General features: G+C 38.3%; 1 protein-coding gene across 1 annotated transcript in view; it reads right to left on the minus strand.

The window, feature by feature from the left end:
* Positions 1 to 320: 320 nt before the first annotated feature.
* LOC112055215 (neuropeptide CCHamide-1 receptor-like) overlaps positions 321 to 15,999 on the minus strand; it is a 90,429-nt gene continuing 74,750 nt past the window's right edge. Inside the window, exons 5-8 of the mRNA XM_052887493.1 lie at positions 14,664 to 14,767; positions 13,708 to 13,845; positions 7,991 to 8,104; positions 321 to 819 (exon numbers count right to left, since the gene is read on the minus strand). Coding sequence (XP_052743453.1) covers positions 762 to 819; positions 7,991 to 8,104; positions 13,708 to 13,845; positions 14,664 to 14,767 — 414 coding nt within the window. The 3' untranslated portion in view covers positions 321 to 761. The remainder of the gene's footprint in view (positions 820 to 7,990; positions 8,105 to 13,707; positions 13,846 to 14,663; positions 14,768 to 15,999) is intronic.

Raw genomic sequence — 15,999 nt, forward strand, 5'->3', positions numbered from 1 at the left:
GTGAGCAAAACATGTATTTTTCAAAAAAATAAACTATCGAGAAAAGTTTTACAAATTGTGTATTTTGTATAGTCATAACGAAGCTAACACTTCGAAATATCATTTACCCAAATATCAGGCTCCTAATTTTTCCAGAATCTGAGATCCAGAACCATTTGAAACCATCAAATTACATATTGCACTCTCTTAATTCGTTCGTAAAATCCGTTCTTAGCGGACGTTTGTTCGCTATAAACTATACAGCCAAGTTTCATCTTTGTACGTCTAACAGCTTTCGTGATGAGTGAGGGAGTGATGACCTATTTTATTTACTCGTAGATTCGAAAATGTGTCTGTCTGTACCTTTTCAAAAACGCGCAACCGATTTACATAAATTTTGCTATAGTGATACAGGACCATGGAGCATAGGTTTCTTTTTTCGGAAATATCTATGCGGGATTTGTGAAAAACAGAATTACACGCGAACAGACATCGCGGAATCTAGTATCATAAATTAAATTAACCTATTCTTATAGTCTAGACATTTCACCAAACTTCCATTTGAATTAACTACGTCCAAAATTGTCTATGGGTAGAAGGAAACTCTCCGTGCTAATGTCTTTAGAGTCTATGTTAGTTTCGGCTAGTTTCAGACCGTTTTCACTCTCACAGCACTTGGGGAAGGGAGGCATGTTGTCCGGCTTGAAGACTAGACACTTCCTGTAGTTCTCCTTGCTCCTCTCCTGATTGTTGTTAGCCGCGGCGAGCGGGCGGGGCCTTCCTCAGAGGTTCGAGCCGTTGTTTAGGAGGCGGATGCTACTGTCTCGGCCGACACTTGTTCTGTGGGACAGAGAATATATTTAATGCCTTATTTTTGACGGCCTCCGTGGCGCAGTGGTATGCGCGGTGGATTTACAAAACGGAGGTCCGATCCCGGGGCAGATTGAGATTTTCTTAATTAGTCCAGGTCTGGATGGTGGGAGGCTTCGGCCATGGCTAGTTACCATCCTACCGGCAAAGACGTACCGCCAAGCGATTTAGCGTTCCGGTACGATGCCGTGTAGAAACCAAAAGGGGTGTGGATTTTCATCCTCCTCCTAACAAGTTAGCCCGCTTTCATCTTAGACTGCATCATCACTTACCATCAGGTGAGATTGTAGTCGAGGGCTAACTTGTAAAGAATAAAAACAAAATAAAAAAAAAATGCATAGATCAAAGAATAATAGGCAGATAGAGCGTACGGAACACGGCAAGGATGCAGCCGTTCCAAATACAAATTCAAAACCGAATACATTCTCGAGAAAGTACGACACGAAGCGTCGTATCAGTAATTTTCAATATTATTAAAAAAAATGGCGTCTTATGTTATTAAATGTATTAAAAACTGTTGACAAATATACTAATAAAATAAGATCGAGTATTTTTTATAGTCTATTATGATATGATATGAGCCGTGATAACCCAGTGGATATGACCTCTGCCTCCGATTCCGGAGGGTGTGGGTTCGAGTTCGGTCCGGGGCATGCACCTCCAACTTTTCGGTTGTGCGCATTTTAAAAAATTAAATATCACGTGTCTCAATCGGTGAAGGAAAACATCGTGAGGAAACCTGCATACCAGAGAATTATCTTAATTCTCTGCGTGTGTGAAGTCTGCCAATCCGCATTGGGCCAGCGTGGTGGACTATTGGCCCTACCCCTCTCGTTCTGAGAGGAGACTTGAGCTCAGCAGTGCAGTGTAAGTACACGTCCATCGTTTGTTATTGATGATGATGATGAATACTGAATAGATAATATATAAAGCGGAAAATCTCGTGTTTGTTTGTTGAAACGGGGTAATTTCTAGAAATAAGTATCTGTCACAAAAAGCTCTACTACGAGTACTATCTATCTCTCGATCTACTACAAGTACTATCTATCTCTAGAGAGAAATATAAATGAACGTAAATCGTCTATTCCATCTAGCGTAGAATTGCACCAACTGCACGGCACTCGGCAAATGTGCACCCAGTGGCGGATTTAAAAATTTGCCGCCAGTAGGCTATTGAATTTTTGAAGCTTCTACTGAATTCTGAAATCCGATATCCTAGTTCGCAATCAATACAATTAGGTACCTTTAATTGTGTCAATGAGCCGTGATAGCCCAGTGGATATGACCTCTGCCTCCGATTCCGGAGGGTGTGGGTTCGAATCCGGTCCGGAATTCTATATATAATGCCACGAAGCAATTAAAACCTCAATCAAACGTAGGCGGGGCCGTCTGAACAACGTTCTATCTTTAAAAAAACCACCTGTAGTGTGAGAAGGTACGCTACGTACCATAGATATAGAAACAGATCGCGTGATATCGCACCTGTTTGCTTGTTTTTTTTCATTTGGTAATTAGAATGATACAACTTTAAATTAAAATTCTATTTATTTTGTAACACGAGATATTGTGCTAAGACGTTTTACATTTTGTTTTACTAAAATATTTTATTTAAGTAATTTAAATTAAAAAGTCGAGTTAGAAAGTAACTAATGTGGTGGTTTTTAAAACTAATAATGTTTAATTTACCGGCCCGGCCCGGGGCATGCACCTCCAACTTTTCAGTTGTGTGCATTTTAAGAAATTAAATATCACGTGTCTCAAACGGTGAAAGAAAACATCGTGAGGAAACCTGCATAGTAGAGAATTTTCTTAATTCTCTGCGTGTGTGAAGTCTGCCAATCCGCATTGGGCCAGCGTGGTGGACTATTGGCCTAACCCCTCTCATTCTGAGAGGAGACTCGAGCTCAGCAGTGAGCCGAATATGGGTTGATAACGACGAATTGTGTCAATAAAATTTTGTGTTTTAATATTTTAGTAGGAGTGTGCAGGACGTACAATATTAAAATTATCGTTTGGTACATTTTCTTTGTTTCTGTAGAAGAGACAGTTTTTTGGGTCAAATTTGCCGCCATCTAAAATCTGCCACCCTAGGTTCCAGCCTATTTAGCTTACTGGTAAATCCACCACTGTGTGCACCAACCCACCACCGCAAACAAAAGGTCGCGGATTAAATACGGAACGGCACTGTTTTTGCTATAAATACGAGTACAAGTTAATTGGTTTAGCAAAAAGCCCAGTTCAGAAACCAATTAGTGAGTCAACCGGGACTACATAGCTATTGTAATAGTCGTAAAAGGACATAGGGTCTTTGTTTTTCGAGTTTATTTAGATATATAGCAGAAACAGACGCCTCGCCGTTTCATATAATAATATGTTGGGTTTAGTTTCCGTACTGAGAGATTGAAAGCCAGAGAATACCAATGATATAGAAGGACCAGTAATCATCATCATCATCATTATCAGCCGATGGACGCCCACTGCTGGACATAGGCCTCTTGCATGGACTTCCAAACAAAACAGTCTCAAGCCGCCAGTATCCAGCCGTCAGTATATACTTTGACAGAAAAGTAACGTCTAGCGAGGCAGGTCCTATACAATAATTGGTCTGAGCTGAGAGCCTGCAACAGCCAGACTTATCTCACTATAGAAAGGCAAAAGTCAATGCTCCTCCCATAGGTACTCGTAAGTATGGTAACCAATTATGGAGTTTGGACTGTGGTCGATTTGGTAGGTCCAGATAAGGGTTAAGGTTAAGGGTCCAGATACTCAAATATCCAAGTACCAGACATATTTTTTTTTCAAAACCGAAAGGGGAGTGGATTTTCATCCTCATCCTAATTAGTTAGCCCTCTTCCATCTTAGATTGCATCATCACTTACCATCAGGTGAGATTGTAGTCAAGGGCTAACTTGTAAAGAATAAAAAAAAAAAGTTGCCAATGCCTTTGTTTCGTAGCAACCCTAACCTTACCACCCTACGACGAAAAGAACATTTTGAAAAATGCTCTTATTTTATTAATATTTATTATTTTATCATTAAAACATGTCAGGATTGAAACAATGATATTAAACGGTATCCCCACAACTCTTTTGTGTTTATACATTTCATTTACATCAGCAGAAAACGAGACAATAACTCATAAATTTCCAAAACAAAACCTTCATGGAAGCGACCCTCGTCAAAACGAAAACAATCGATATTATATTCGTTACCGAATAAATATCTCTTGCGATTAATTAAAAACTTAGTTCAGACAAAAAATGATTTGGGGCTCGACCGTTACGGCCGGTTTACATTGTTCAAGTCAAAGATATTTTACAAAACATACATTAGCTCTGTAGCGTAGTGCTAGTATTGCGGTAGTTTTCAATAGACACATCCAGCAGGCTATTACACTGTCTTTGACGTGTGTTAGTTGACATATACGAAATTGAGATTCTATGTAACATCCGGCTACTGGATATCTTATAGTACCGCTATACTCAACCTGCGGCCCTCCAGGCTTCTGTTGTTGGCCCATCTAGAAAATCTGATAGTAATTAAACCATTTTGAAAACTAACCGCGCGCGCCTTTCACCTACCGGTAGTTGCCTGCCGCATCACGCGTTTCGTTATACTTATTACCGTAGTAGTTGATTTCAGAGATTAGCATACTTTTAATTTAAATACAATTAAAAAAACTATTATTATTCCTATTGCAAAAACCTAAGAAATTATTTATTTATTTTTGTGGCCCGAGACACCATGACTAACACGTGTTTGAGAAAAAGGTTGAGTAGGTACCATTGTTATAGTAGGTAGATGACAGTGATGTTTATTTTAATACGTTGATAATAAATACCAAAATAGTGAATAAGTCAGCTGGTCTCGATTCCCAATTCGGTTCATTTTGGGATTTTATATTTTATAAATGGTCTCAGGTCTAGTCTTGTATGAGCCATCGGCCGTAGCTAGTTACTACCATACAAGCAAAGATGTACCACCAAGTGATTTAGCAGCAACTGTGTTAGTTCCAGTCACAGAGTAACCAGAGAAAGTCTTTACAAACTGCGCGCTGAAGCCGGTGCAAACCACAAAAAAAAAACAAAAGTCACGCGTCTCCTTGACATCTACATAAACAAACTTTTTTCATTATTTGTATTTCAAAATTTAACACTAACAATTACGTAAATTAATATAAAAATCTATAATAACCCGTAATCAAAAATACTCCATCTTATTTCTTTAGTTTTTGAGAACAGTTTTTAAAATATTTAAAACATAAGACGCCATTTTTCTTAAGTAATATTGAAAATTACTGATGCGACGGTTCGTATCGTACTAACAAGAGAACAAGTTTTTGAATTTCATATCCGTGACGGGTACGACACCGTCGTGTTCCGTACGCTCCATCTGTATATTATTGACTAGCGGACGCCCGCGACTTCGTCCGCGTAAAAATTAATGTAAACTTCTCTACCTCTACCTTACCCTGCTCGTAAGCCTACCCAACCTTACCCTACCCTACCCTACCCCTACCTTACTCCTACCCTACCGCTAACGCTAACCCTTCCCTCCCCCCACCTTACCCTACCCTAACCCTACCCGTAACCTATCCTACCCTACCCCTAATCTACCCCTACCCTACCCCTACCTTACTCCTATCCTACCGCAAACCCTAACCCTTCCCTACCCCTATCTTATCCCTACCCTAACCCTAACTTACCCGTACCCTACCCCTACCCTACCTTACCCCTATCCTACTCCTCCCCTACCCTATACGTTCCATATCCTTCCCCTACCTCTACCTTGCCCCTACCCTACACTACCCCTACCCTACCCTACCCTACACTTTCCCTAAATTACCTCTATCCTAACCCTTCCCTAACCTCTATCCTATCCCTACCTTCAGCAAAATTGGTCCAGCCTTTTGTGCGTGGTGCAATGACTAAAAGACTATAATTTCCCAAGCGACTTCTATGCTAATACTATAAAGAGGTAAAGTTTGTGGGGTTGTCGGGGGTAATCTCTGGATCTACTGGACCGATTTGGAAAATTCTTTTACCAATAGAAAGCTACATTATTTGCGAGTGTCATAGACTATGTTTGGTCCTCATATTCATACGGGAACGGGAACCACGTAATTGAAACCGCGGGGCGTCATATAGCGGCATTTCTGCGACTTTCAGAAATTTTGTATTATCTCCGAAACTATATAACTAATTAACATACTGTAAAGGGCAAATCTGATCTCTATAATATCCTTGTGATTATTAAATCATTTATTTTGATAAGGATTTAAGTTTAGTTGTGTAAATAATGACGTAAACCTTAGTTTAAAATTTAAATAATTTATTAAAGTACTAAAGGTACTATATCTGCTAAAATATAAAAGATAGATAATAGATATATGGTGTCGTGGACTTTTTTGTAGAACTTTTAAAGGTTCAAAAAGCCTCCATACATTTATTTCAGTTATACGCAATGGTTGAGGCAGCGCATGCGAATAAGTAAGTTTTTCGGTTTGACCTGTAAGAGAAAACCCGCAATATCTCAGTAGTTATATATGATAGAAATATAAAATATAGCCTATAGCACTCCCCGATAACGTAGCATTCTACTGGTGAAAGAATTTTTAAAATCGGTCCAGTAGTTCCGAAGATTACCCCATTTCAAAAAATTGTTACAAACTTACAAACTTACAAACTTACAAACTTTACCTCTTTATAATATTAGTATAGATTAATCTGTGGTTCCAGTATGCTGCCGCAAAGACAATAAATAGATGCATTACTTCTCAAGTAAGCCCGTTACAATCTTGGACTACATCATCACTTAACAGGCCGAAATCGAAGTCAAGGGTTAACTAAACAAGAGATCAATTAAAGTACCGTGACATTTTTAGCATAATAATCACAATAATCTTTAATATCTAAAATTAATTTTACGAGGGTGGGCGCAGTACTAAATATTTTAACTCATTTAAATTGACAGGTGAAATATTATCGCTATCCTTTTCAACAGAGAACAATAGACTAGAGATAGCACTATTAGACTTGTCAGTTTAGTTAAAGTAATTAGGGATTCATAGTAAAATGATTAGGTAATACCTTCCATTATTATGTATTCTATACCTAATTGAAACTATTATCAATCTGAAATTGCTTAGTATTGAAATTAATTTTGAAAATCCTGTACAATACGAGTACATTTTGTAGTAATAATTTAAATACGATTTTTATCTTTCAAGTACTAAGTCTGAACTAAGTTTTAATTAAAAAAATCTTCAATGATAATGTACCTAATTAATTATATTAATTGATTATGAAACACGGCTAAAACTCACGTGTTCAAACGTCGGAGTATGCCCGACTAGTTTCGAACTCATACGGTTTAATTTGTAAAAAACTTAATTATTTAATTTAAAAAAAGTTTATAAAGCCTCCTATCGGGAGGCATGGATTTTTACAATGTTTTAAAGTTGTTGTTGTGTTTTATATACTTATAATAAAAGTGGTCGAATTCTATACATTAATTTGCAATTTAAGATTTTACTTATACCATTTGTAACACCAAACGTTACCGTGGCATAAAGGACGCCAGCGCCATCTAGAATCTATACTTATAATACGAATTCTGTACATCTTTAGAAATTAAATTTTTGTTGGGGATCATTATATAATCGATACTAAAGCTAAAAATATTTCTTTTCGATTTTTTATCTGTCTATCTGTCTGTCTGTCCGTGTTTTTTTTTGTTATTTGGGCATCACGCTGAAACTACTGAATGAATTCAAATGAAACTTAGCACAGTTTAATTAGTTTAATACGGAGAAGATTATAAAATACTTTTTATTGCGAAAATAGAATAAGAAAGGGGTGAAATAGGGGTTGAAAGTTTCTATCGAAAGTTCTTCATTTTTAGAGTTACAGTTTTAAAAATTTGTTCATAAATCATAAAGAAAAATTACGAAATATAATGGGATTAAAAAAATTTTAAAATTCAAACTCTAAAGTGGTGAAATAGGGCTTGAAAGTTTACATTGATTTCCACGCGGACGAAGTCGCGGGTGTCCGCTAGTGAATAAATAAATGAGTATAGGTTTGTACTATTATATTGTGTGGTGTAGGTAGGAGTCATATAGAAGGAAGGTAGTTCTTACGTCCGGGGCACCATGCTGATGTTGGTCTTCCTGCTGGAGGTCAGACGTCTCGAGGTGGAGAGAGAGAGAGAGCCACGCTGCCCGTGAGCTGACCCGCTGCGGCATAGGAGGTACCTTGGAAGATAATAACATGTTTAATCATCCATCATTAGCAACCTATAATCGGCTCACTGTTGAGCACGAGTCTCGTCTTATAATGAGAGGGGTTAGGCCAATAGTCCACCACGCTGGCCCAATGCGGATTGGCAGTATTCACATAGGTAGAGCATTATGAAAATTCTCTGGTATGCAGGTTTCCTCACGATGTTTTCCTTCACTGTTTGAGACACGTCATATTTAATTTCTTAAAATGCACACAATTGAAAAGTTGGAGGTGCATGCCTCGGACCGGATTCGAGCCTACGCCCTCCGAATCGAAGGCAGGGCAGAGGTCATATCCACTGGGATATCACGGCCCTATTGTGTAATATTTAGCTCATTTTTGCCAACTAAGGTTGATACTTGATGGCTCAAAGTCACGCGGGCGATGGAGAGATCTACGAGTACCTATGTTCGGAGTACCTCTGCGCGATCGAATCAGAAATGAGACGATTCGCTGATCAAAGTCACCGACGTAGTTCAACGAGTTGAAAAGTTCAAGTGGCAGTGGGCGGGGCATGAAAAGTTTTTACCTTGGAAGAAAATAACATGTTTATGTTTAATATTAACTTCGTTTTCGCTAACTCAGGAAGGCTCAATGTTACTCGGGCGATGGAGAGCTACGAGTATGTTCGGAGTATCTCCGCGTGATCGAATCAGAAATGAGACGATTCACTGATCAAAGTCACTGACGTAGTTCAACGAGTTGAAAAGTTCAAGTGGCAATGGGCGGGGCGTGTAAAGTTTTTACCTTGGATGAAATCATGTTTATGTTTAATATTAACTTCATTTTCGCTAACTCAGGAAGGCTCAAAGTTACTCGGGCGATGGAGAGCTACGAGTATGTTCGGAGTATCTCCGCGTGATCGAATCAGAAATGAGACGATTCACTGATCAGTCACCGACGTAGTTCAACGAGTTGAAAAATTCAAGTGGCAATGGGCGGGGCATGTAAAGTTTTTACCTTGGAAGAAAATAACATGTTTATCTTTAATATTAACTTCGTTTTCGCTAACTCAGGAAGGCTCAAAGTTACTAGGGCGATGGAGAGCAACGAGTATGTTCGGTGTATCTCCGCGTGATCGAATCAGAAATGAGACGATTCACTGATCAAAGTCACCGACTTAGTTCAACGAGTTGAAAAGTTCAAGTGGCAATGGGCGGGGCATGAAAAGTTTTTGCCTTGGAAGAAAATAACATGTTTATGTTTAATATTAACTTAATTTTCGCTAACTCAGGAAGGCTCAAAGTGACTCGGGCGATGGAGAGCTACGAGTATGTTCGGAGTACCTCTGCGTGATCGAATCAGAAATGAGACGATTCACTGATCAGTCACCGACGTAGTTCAACGAGTTGCAAAGTTGAAATGCACATACAGTTTTGATGAAAGTAGGAAAAGTTAAAAAAATGTTTTTACTTTTTTCGTGTAGGTTGAGGAAAGTAACTCATAAATACGGATTAACCTAATTAAATTTTTTAGTCTAACTCGTTTGCAAAATAAATATATATATATATATATATTTATTGTTTACAAGTTAGCCCTTGACTACAATCTCACCTGATGGTAAGTGATGATGTAATCTAAGATGGAAGCGGGCTAACTTGTTAGGAGGATGATGAAAATCCACACTCCTTTCGGTTTCTACACGACATCGTACCGGAACGCTAAATCGCTTGGCGGTATGTCTTTGTCGGTAGGGTGGTAACTAGCCACGGCCGATGCCGCCCACCAGCTAGACCTAGACTAATTAAGAAAAACCTCAATCGGCCTAGCCGGGGCTCGAACCCAGGACCTCCGTCAATAAATCCACCGCGCATACCACTGCGCCACGGAGGCCGTCAAAATTATAATATTTGTATAGTTAAGTGTATATAGATGTGATAGTTCGTTTAAATACATTCGACTAGCAAACGCCGCGTGGTTTCACCTGCTTAGTTCCCGTTCCAGTAGGAATACGGGGATAAAATATAGCCTTTGACACTCGCTAATAACATGGCATTCTATTAGTAAAAGAATCAAAATTGGTTTGATTGTGTCAACACTGTTGAGCACGATTCTCCTCTAAGAATGAAACGCATTAATCCACCACGGTGGCCAAATGGTGGATTGGCAGACTTCATACACTTGGAAAATGAAGAAAATTCTCAGGTATGCAGATTTTCTCACGATAGATTCGTTAAAATTAGGTAGGTACACTTTTAATCAACTGAATAGACTAATTTGAGTGTTCCTCTTAATACATATCTCGTTAAAGTAGCCTTCTAAGTCACGTTATCATCCTTAATAGGATAAATGTATTAAATCGGGGGAGAACATCAAAATCGAATCAACCGGGCCCATTAGAAGTTAATAAACAGAGGGGTTGGGAGGGGTGACATTATCACGTCTCAGAGATTTTCACCCTTAATCTAATATAAGGTACGTTGGGAAAATAAAAATTCGTGTGAGCTGAAACGATTCGAATGAATGATTCATTGATAAAAAGGTCAAGGGTTTACCTGCCTTGTACGAGTTCAGTAATGTGTTTTTTTTTACATTTTTAGGGTTCCTTACATAGATTTATGACCTCTGCCTCCAATTTCGGAGGGTGTGGGTTCTAATCCGGTCCGGGGCATGCACCTCCAACTTCTCAGTTGTGTGCATTTTAAGAAATTAAATATCCCGTGTCTCAAACAGTAAAGGAGAAACATCGTGAGGAAACCTGCATACCAGAGAATTTTCTTAATTCTCTGCGTGTGTGAAGTCTCTTAATCCGCATTGGCCAGCGTGGTGGACCCATCTCATTCTGAGAGGAGATTCGAGCTTAGCAGTGAGCCGAATATGGGTTGATAAATATATAAAAAGCTTGTTCGAAAACGGGTTTTAGAATTTTTCTGTTTTAAAAGAGGAGAAAACTTTCTATAAATGAGTTCTTTTTATACTAGAAAAAATACACGGCTTTCCGATACTGAACGTAAATAATTAATGAACCGTATTAGGATTATCGGATATTCGCATCGTGTATTATGGTTTCTTCTATATTACTACGCTTTATTTATAATGTAAGTACAAATAAATGTAGGAAACCAGAATTTTTTTTTTTTTTTTTAACAGTATTTTCTATATCCGCTTTTTAATTATTCCTCAGCAGACTTATTTTACCTCTGCGTTTGGGACACAGGAATTCAACTTAATTGGTCCAGCAGATTCCGAGAAAATATACTGTGACAGACAGACATTAAGATGTGCGCGAGAGATCTTTTAAGGCTTCTGTTTTTGTACGCCACTTTTGTACACAACTTAAAAGTTGGAGGTGCATGCTCCGGACCGAATTCGAACTCACCCTCCGGAATTGGAGGCAGAGGTCATATCCACTGGGCTATCATGGCTCTTATGTAAATGCTTTAAAACGTAGTACCAGAGTGTTGAGAAAAAGAAGAGAGAATGAGCTCAAGCACAGCGGTTTCATTAAACCCTGAAGCAAAATAACTTTAAATAGTTTAAAAACTAAAAAACACGCCTTTAGCACGCACTCAAAATTACAAATATTTGATTTAAGTCACGTGATTATTTTTTTCGTATTCCTGACAGCAAACCCTTTCATTTGATATCCATATCATGGGGGTGGATTTCCAACAGCCAGTCCGCCATCTTGTGGAGGCCGCCACATTGGATGTCTCATGATGTTTCTTAGCTAATCATGTATTGTCATCAGAACTTAGGTCGTGTGCAAAATTTCATTCTAATCGAAGACCGGAAACTGGGTCAAATTTAGATTCCAAGATTTTCTTACATACATAGGTTACAAGTGTTAAATAGGGGTGTTTTAAGTGACTGCTATCTGTCTGTGGCATCTCAATCTCAAATCATCTCAATATTGGTAAAATATTAAACGTCTATTTACTTGTAACAAGCTTTAAGTGACGCATATTGGCAAATTCTGATTAATTTGAAACCCCAAACCATACGCTACGTGGCACCAAACACTACATTATAAATTTACGTACGACATCAAAAGCCATTTATCGGGTAAAATCAATTCGCCAAAGACAAAACCCATTAAAACATTATTAGCCCAGAGACCCTCCATTTACTTATTAATATCTAATTGCTTACACATGATGGTTTAGCTGGTTTTAACTGTGGTTCAGTAAGGATAATGATATTAGGTACGCCTTTTATTTTCCTTCTGAGTGAAAGTGAACTGGCTCGTTGGTTGAATATGAAATGAATGGAATGAAAAATGAATGAAAATACACTTTATTGTACACTACAAAGAAACATACAATACAGAAAAATAAAGGAGAAAAAGAATATTTAGCTTATGTGACCTCAATCACGAGGTCCTGGATTCAAATCTTGGGTCAGACTAAGGTGTACTGAGCTTTTGTTTCTTCTAATAAATTTTAGCAGTAAGACTCAGCCCTGAGTTGGGATGTTGGTAGTGTTACTCCCCTGTGCCTCGGAGAGCACTTTAAGCCGGAGGTTCTGGTCTGGTGGTTGTTGCACAAATTAGCATTACCACCCTGAACCCGCTAATCTATGGTGCCAACCCAAGCAAGGTTTATTTTATTTATAGTTTATTTTAATTTTATTTTCTACTTCGTCAGCCCTTAGACCTCTTCAATCCAGCCCTTACTGTAGTATCGCTGTAAAAATGGAGTAACTTCTCCCGTTTTCCCAAAATTTCTCTTCACTGCTCTGCTCTTATAGCGTAGCGTGATGAAAAGTATACTATAACCTGCCCAGGAGTATGAAGAATAATTGTACCAGGTTTCGTTAAAATCCGTCGAGTAGTTTTTGTTTCCATAACGAACATACATACAGACAGATAAAAATTTTACTGATTGCATTTTTGGCATCACTATCGATCACTAATCACCTTAAGATAATTATTTTGGAAATATATTTCATGTACAGAATTGACCTCTCTACAGATTTATTATAAGTACCTATAGATCATCAACTTTCTTTAGGTCTTTTTAGTGCAGTCGGGTTTTTGACTATCAGATTCTTCATCATCATTATCAACTCATATTCGGGTCTCTGTGACACGAGTCTCCTCTCAGAATAAGAGCCCTCCACGCTGGCCCAATGCGGATTGGCAGACTTCACACATGTATTAAGAAAATTCTCAGGTATGCAGATTTCCTTACGCTGTTTTTCCTTCACCGTTTGAGATACGTGATATTCAATATCTCAAAATGCACATAACTGAAAAGTGTTGGAGGTGCATGCCCCGGACCAGATTCAAACATACGCCCTCAGGAATCGGAGGCCGAGGTCATATCTATTGGGTTATCACGATGACTAATTATTAATTATTTTATAGTAAATAGCGCCCCGCGGTTATTATTTTAAATATTACTTAGAAGAAGAAAATAAATTAGAAGTTGTTGACCGTTTTTTCACACCATTCTCCTGCACAAACCATTTTTAGAGATCACTTCACCTGAAAAGACGATTGCAGCAATGGAACATAGATATAGAAACAGTCATTATAAATGCGTTAGATCGTTGATCTTATATTTTGACAGAGGGGTAACGTCTAGCGAGTCAGGTCCCTATCTAATTGGTCTGAGCTGAGGAACATAGTTACCTATTGAAGTGCTTCCGGAAGATGCCGCTGGTGCAGTAGAGCGCGATGGGGTTGACGCAGCTGTTGAGGAAGGAGAAGCAGAAGCCCACGATGCGCAGCCCGTGCCACCACGAGTTGTAGTCCTCTTGGGCAGTGGGGCTGCAACAGACTCACTATTTAGTACTCTATATGCACGGAATGTGACGTCATAGCCTCTGCCTTGGATTTGGAAGGCGTTGGTTCGAATCTGGTCCAGGGCATGCACTTCCATTTTTCATTTTTGTGCATATTAAGAAATTAAACATCACGTGTCTCAAATGGTGAAGGAAAACATCGTGAGATACCCTGCATACTTAAAATTGTTTTAGTTCTCTACGTGTGTGAAGTCTGCCAATCTGCATTTGGCCAGCGTTGTGGACTAAGGTCTAACCCTTCTCATACTCAACAGTGGACCTAATTTGGGTTGGGTTGTTAATGGTAATGATAATTGATGCACGTAATTCCTCAGTGCATGAAGACGAAAGTTTTCAAACAGTGCGTGTTGCCAGTGATTACCAACGGATACGAAAATTAGTCACTAACTGTGACCTTCTTAACCATAATAAAGTTTTCATAGTTTTATTGAATATTTCTATAAGTTGTAATGTATTGATTTTTTCTAGAAAACGTGTGCTTTAATATGGTGCATAGATATTTCTATGTTGTGTGTTCGATGTTGATTAATGTTGTGAAATGAAATTGGTAAGTTTTTGGCATTTCACGAGCAGTTTACTGTATTTTGTGGAGCAATTTACTTTTAAACCCTGGACGGACCTGGACGTTAAAGTGGTTATGAAGGCTCAAAGTCAATCAGCGTTGTACACGCAGCGTACTCCCCTCTTATATACCTAAGTAGAGACTTGGTCCTGCTGTGGATCATTACAAATAGATGATGGTGAAAATTACAAATTACTTAGTAACAACAAGTGTATACAAACCAGTAATAGAACCACATCATGAAGACGTGTGAGGGAAGGAAGCAAGCGGCGAACACTAGCACAAAGGCGAGCACTGTTAACGCCACTTTTCTTCTAGCTCGCATCTGTGACAAATGGATATTGTGGTTAATTAAAGTCGTTTTTATTTTATCAAAAAAACATAATTTCATTGAAGGAGTAACATTTACAACAATTTCATTTAGTTTTCTTTAGCCTTTCTCTAATAAATCGTTGATTTCTCTAATTCTCTAACGAATCGCTCGCCCTACATGCAGTGCATAAAGGGCCTTAAGCCAGTGAATATAGGGAGAGCGATATAATGGAATTAAAGACAAAATTGTACATGTGTGCGTTCAGAGTTGTAGGCTATTCGGATCACTTTTTGCGGTGATTTCGTAGGAACGTAACCGATCTATAGTATAAAAAATATCACAGGTGCTAGGCAATTAATTTTTGTAAAAGTTGCTAATATTGGTAAAACTGTACCTTCCTTTACTTATATGTCTACATATAAATTACCATATTATTCAACTTTTACTAGCCCAACCCAAGACTCGAATCCGAGACTTAATGAATCGCTAACTACGAGAACAACGGTGTAATTAAATCAATCATTTATTACTATGAAGTCTTACATTGAAATGCACAGCTACATTCCAACAATTCAAACTATACACAAACAAACTAGTTCTAGCATTGCGGATTAATTGTTCCTAAATAGTTTAGCAGTGTAACTGAATTCTAGAATACAAATTACACGCTACACGATAGTCTAGAATTTACAGTATTCATAGTTCCATCCAGACAATTATAAGCCGGTATCTGTTTTGTTCTATATTGTAAAGTTTCAACAAAGCCATTGAGAAGCAACTAGACTACAAGCCCATGGACAAAATTAACATGTGAAGTGAACCAACGTGAATAACGCTTAGAAGCCATCGGTCCTGGTCATTATCATTAACATCCAATAATGGTCGTTAAAGAAATATTATCACCCTAAGCCCGCCAACCCGCATTAGAGCTGCGTGTTGGGTCTAAGCTCCATATCCCCTCTCCTATATGGAAGGGCCTGCCCCTGTATACAAGTGGCACGTCGATTCTCTTTCTACGATCGAAAACGCTTCGAAAACTAGAAAAATGTATAGAAATGACATTTGCTATCGACAGGCCATGTGATAAAGATCTGTCATAAAATTTGATAAATTAATGTTAAAATAGGCCGATAATGACTATAATGAAATTAATATATAAATGTTATTTAGATATAATTAATCGGATATTGTTATAATTAGTTTATACAACTTGTTGTTAACTTGTAAATTAATCACGCAAAAAC

This window comes from Bicyclus anynana, chromosome 19 (assembly GCF_947172395.1).
Source record: "Bicyclus anynana chromosome 19, ilBicAnyn1.1, whole genome shotgun sequence".
Taxonomy (NCBI): domain Eukaryota; kingdom Metazoa; phylum Arthropoda; class Insecta; order Lepidoptera; family Nymphalidae; genus Bicyclus; species Bicyclus anynana.